Source organism: Zea mays, chromosome 5 (genome assembly GCF_902167145.1).
Source record: "Zea mays cultivar B73 chromosome 5, Zm-B73-REFERENCE-NAM-5.0, whole genome shotgun sequence".
In the NCBI taxonomy this organism is placed as follows: domain Eukaryota; kingdom Viridiplantae; phylum Streptophyta; class Magnoliopsida; order Poales; family Poaceae; genus Zea; species Zea mays.
Genome location: NC_050100.1, coordinates 103,532,089 through 103,536,798, shown reverse-complemented (window position 1 = coordinate 103,536,798; position 4,710 = coordinate 103,532,089). Strand labels below are relative to the sequence as shown.

Here is a 4,710-nt window from a genome sequence, read left to right as displayed (position 1 = left end):
TAATTTTTATGGGACCCAATAGGTCACCCTAGTCTGATTACCTTTTTACCTTGTTTACCCCTAAATCACTTGGGTAGTTTTTGCTATTGCTTTATATGGTTTAGGGATTAATATTACATTATATCCATGTTCCAATTATGTTGTTATTTTATTTATGTTCATGTCAAGATCATTAAAGTTAATTGGAACATGGAGCTTAACTTGAGAAACACGTGCCACCACAAGGGTGGAATGGGACACCCTTGGCTGACTAATTAGGAAAGCTAGTGGAACACTACCTTACCCGAAAGGGGCAAGGGCAGTAGGGGAGTCGCATGCAGGGAGGTTCTCGGGTTGATTTGGTTGCGATGGCAGTCAGAAGAGGGATTCTTGCAAGTGCTCTTCCCATAAATTGTAGCGGGTTTTCGGAAGCTAGTGGAACTTTGTAAAGGCCTCGTAGTGGATCCCTAGCCATTCACCTCGGTAGTGTCTAAGGGCCTTGCAAACCCTGGTGACATGGGATACACGACTTGTGGGTAAAGGGTACAACCTCTGCAGAGTGTAAAACTGGTATACTAGTCGAGCTCACGGTCATGAGCAGCTCAGGACTCTCGCATGATTAAATTATGTAACTTAAATTCAATTTGTCATTTGCATTTGCATTTGCATGGGATTATTTATTAATTTTGTTCTATTATTATTTATTATGGTTTGGTATTTACCTACACTTAGTAACTGCTAATAAAATTTTGACCAACTTATAAAAGCAATGCTCAGCTTGAACCTTTATATTGTTGATCACCTTACAAATCACATGAATTCCCACCTTTGGTGAGTTCATGCCACATTATTTCCCATAACTTGTTGAGTGATGAACATGTGTGAGCTCACCCTTGCTGTCTCACACCCCCCACAGGAGAAGAACATGTGGTTCAAGAGGAGCCACACAACGAGGAGTTCGATTCGATCTAGGTGGCATCTCCCAGTTGACTTTCTGGCGCCAAGGATGAATTTTAGTTCGATCCATATTTATATTTTATTTTGTAAGACTTCCTCTATGTAATAAGTACTCTGATTATATTGTAACATTTATCTCTATACACTCTGTTATTATATATGTTGTCTTCTTTGGCGCATGTATGAGATGCACCCGGCGTTGTCCCTTAAAACGGGTGTGACAATAGGGTATATGCATGCATAATTGTAAAGAATTGATGGGAATTGATGAATCGAGTGTCGTAATACTCGTCCTCACAGAAACAAGTCCTGTTTCAAACTCAAAAGATAAACTTTAGCAGTTTTTAGCTACTTTTAGCCATTTGATGATCTAAACAGGAGAGCTAATGATGATGTGATAAAATTTAGCACCTATTATCTTATAGGCTGCTCAAGGAGAGCTAAGGGTGTGTTTGGTTGGATGCACAAGGTGGGATGGAACGGGGCCGCCACATTTTTTACAGTGTTTGGATGAGGGTCACATAGGGCGAGGTGAACCCCAGAGCATTTTTCGGTGGCAGCGCCGTCCAGGAAAAACGAGTGGATGGATCCGCTCCCGCCCCTCTCGTAGTGCTGAAAAAAGATGCGGCCGAAAAAAATCGCATTGCCTCTCATCCTTACCCTATCCCCTCTCATCCTTATCTTGGCGGCGGAGGCAAGTGAAAGGAATGGCGTAGGCGCAGGCGAGCGGCCGTCCAGTCACGCGGGCAGCAGGGCACAGGCGAGAGGCCGTCCAAGCGAGCGGTCGACCAAGCGCTCCAACCAGCACCGGCAGCAGCACGGCAACACCGTCCAGGCGAGCAACCGTCCAAGAACAGGAACTTTTCTACGCACAACACAGTCCAAGAACCGGTACTTTTCTATGCTCCTTTTCGTTGTGCTACTAGATCAGGTGAAAATGAGATGCTTCCGTTTGATGGAGATGCTGGTCTGTTCAGCTCCTTGTTTTCAGGGATTCTACGCTCTAGCAAGCCACAAGCCAGTTAATAATTATATTTTATTATTTACTAGATAGAATAGAACGTACTTTTCTAGCTAATATGATTTAATTCTTTTACATTTCAATCACACATCCCCTCGTTGTTAATTGGTTATACTACCATTTAATTGTTATGTGTTGTAAACCTACCAGTTAATTTTTTCTATCAAATTGGAGAATCAATTCTCGATGTTAATCATTCTAGTCTCTTACTGGTACTGTTCTATGCATAGTAACCTAGTAAAAACTAGAGCATAGCCTAGTAGCTTGGTACATTGAACTTCAATCTTGCTTATGTGTTGTAGATGGACAAGGCGACCAAGCTTTTGATTTATGGTGCTTCAGCACACATGTTGTTGTCCATGATGGCCATGGTTATTGAGTCTAGGAAAAGAAAAAGAGATAGTAGAAGAGTCGGTATTACTTATGGGCCAATGGAGGAAAGGGATAGGATGAGGCTTGATTATCTTAACACTAAAATATGGATGAGTGATACAACATGTGTGAACATGCTTAGACTTAGTAGGTCTAGTTTCTTTCGCTTCTGCAAGGGCTTTAGAGACCGAGGTAACTTGAAGATACAATACACATGTGTGTTGAGGAACAAGTGGCCATGTTTTTGAACACAGTGGGACACAACCTTAGGAATAGGTTGGTGGGAACAAATTATGGTAGATCTGGTGAGACTGTTAGTCGCTACTTCAACAAAGTGCTTCGTGCTATTGGAGAGCTACGAGCTGAACTTATTAGGCCACCATCATTAGAGACTCCATCCAAAATAGCAGGAAATCCAAGATGGGATCCCTACTTTAAGGTGTGATATTTAGCTATTCAATATTCTCCTTCAAGAATTTTCACTATTTAAACCCATAAGGCCCTTAATTGTCTTTTGGCTTGTATTAGATAAACATAGGATTTCATTGGAGCTATTGATGGCACACATATAAGAGCTTCGGTTTCCATAGATATGGAACCTTCATTTCATGGTAGAAAGTCTTATGCCTCTCAAAATGTAATGACGGTCGTTGATTTTGATCTTCAATTCACATATGTCTTGGCTGGTTGGGAGGGTCCAGCACATGATGCTTTAGTACTAAGAGATGCTTTAGAGAGAGAGAATGGCCTTCATGTACCACAAGGTAAATATAGGAGGTTCTAAAGTTGTACTTATCAATAATATTTGTTGTTTTTGTGCAAGCCTTGTGGCTGAAGGGATCAGGACATCAACAGGCTTCAAGAAAGTTCACCTTAACATGTGTGCTAAGGCTCTAAATGACTATTTCAAGATGAATCTCACTGTAGAACAAGTGCAGAACCATTTGAGGACATGGAAGAGAAGATATGCGAAGATAAACAGACTTAGGAAGTTAAGTGTTGCTTCTTGGAACGAAGATAACTACATGCTCACTCTTGATCATGAACATTATGCAAACTATGTGCAGGTATCATTTTTTTACATGTATTGTTACTATATTTCAGCATATTACTTTTACATGTATTGTTAATATATTTCAGCATATTACTTCAACATATTACTTTTACATGTATTATTACTATATTTCAGCATATTACTTTTACATGTACCATTATTTTTACTGTTACTAAGCATATAACTTCAACATACTCAAAGATACCGACAAGCCTATAATTATTTGTACAATCAATCATGCTGAAACATACTCAAAGATATGCAACTGATAGTGCTAGTCGTTTTGCCCTTGCCGTGCATGCAACATGTGAATCACCAAGTTGTTACTTTTACATGCTCTGTCTTGATAAAATCCAGTGCCGATGAATAATCACCAAGCTGTTACTTTTACATGCAGGATCACAAATCTGATGCTGAGTTTTTAAACAAGCCTTTGGAGAACTATAAGTAAATGTTCACTGTCTTTGGAAACAATATGGCTACAGGAAAGTATGCAGAAGGATCAAGTGAAGCTCTAGGGACTGAAGATGGAAACAGTATGGCTGAAACAGAGATTGATGAGGGAGATGGTAATGTTGTTCCTAGTCCTATAGATGATATTGGGACTTCATCCTCAACTCCTAGACCTAGGAAGAAGGTTGTTGGTCCTTGTTCTCAGATGCTAAATATCAAGAACAAAGCAACACGATTGTTAATGATTAATGACCTTCGTCCTTCGAAGCATTATTCCCCTTAGGATATAATGATCTTCAGACGAAGGCCATGAAGGACGTACCTTCATCATTTCAGTAAGCCGGAATATAAACAGTCATATGAAACACAAAGGGAATATGAATAATCATTTCAAATCATTAGACTATTCATATTCTTATTTTATATAAATATGAATAAACATCAACGATATTTATATTACATTTGTACCTTCGGCTTGACAGAAGGTGAAAAAGCGGGAGTGACGCGTGTGCGATTACAAGTCAGCGTGAACAGTATGGTGTTACTGTTCATCTATTTATAGGCACAGGACACAGCCTGAACAAAATTACATTCATGTCCTTGACATTTACTGTTGACCATAAAGCAAACCGTCGAGGACTAAACAATATTTTCTCCTTTAGGTCGGTTTCTCCTTTTATCATCGCTATCACGCTAAGCCGAAGCTCCTTCAGCCACAACTTCGGAGCTAACTTGTCCTTCGTTCAGATTGCATCTTCATACCATGCACACCTTCATCTCAAAGCCGAAGTCTCCTATAATGATCTATGTTATACTGAAAAACGTGTTAGTTAAGTTTTTGAGGACCTTCGGAAGAGGAAGGCCCCCAACAAAG

At 40.0% G+C, this 4,710-nt stretch overlaps 1 protein-coding gene across 1 annotated transcript; it reads left to right on the top strand.

Annotated features, from left to right (window-relative positions):
* The first annotated feature begins 1,515 nt into the window (after positions 1-1,515).
* Positions 1,516-4,020, top strand: LOC103626762 (uncharacterized). The gene is made up of 3 exons (XM_020538062.2): positions 1,516-1,827; positions 3,153-3,396; positions 3,781-4,020. The coding sequence occupies exons 1-3, from the start codon at positions 1,559-1,561 to the stop codon at positions 3,832-3,834; spliced, it is 567 nt and encodes a 188-aa protein (XP_020393651.1). The 5' UTR covers positions 1,516-1,558; the 3' UTR covers positions 3,835-4,020.
* Positions 4,021-4,710: the final 690 nt, after the last annotated feature.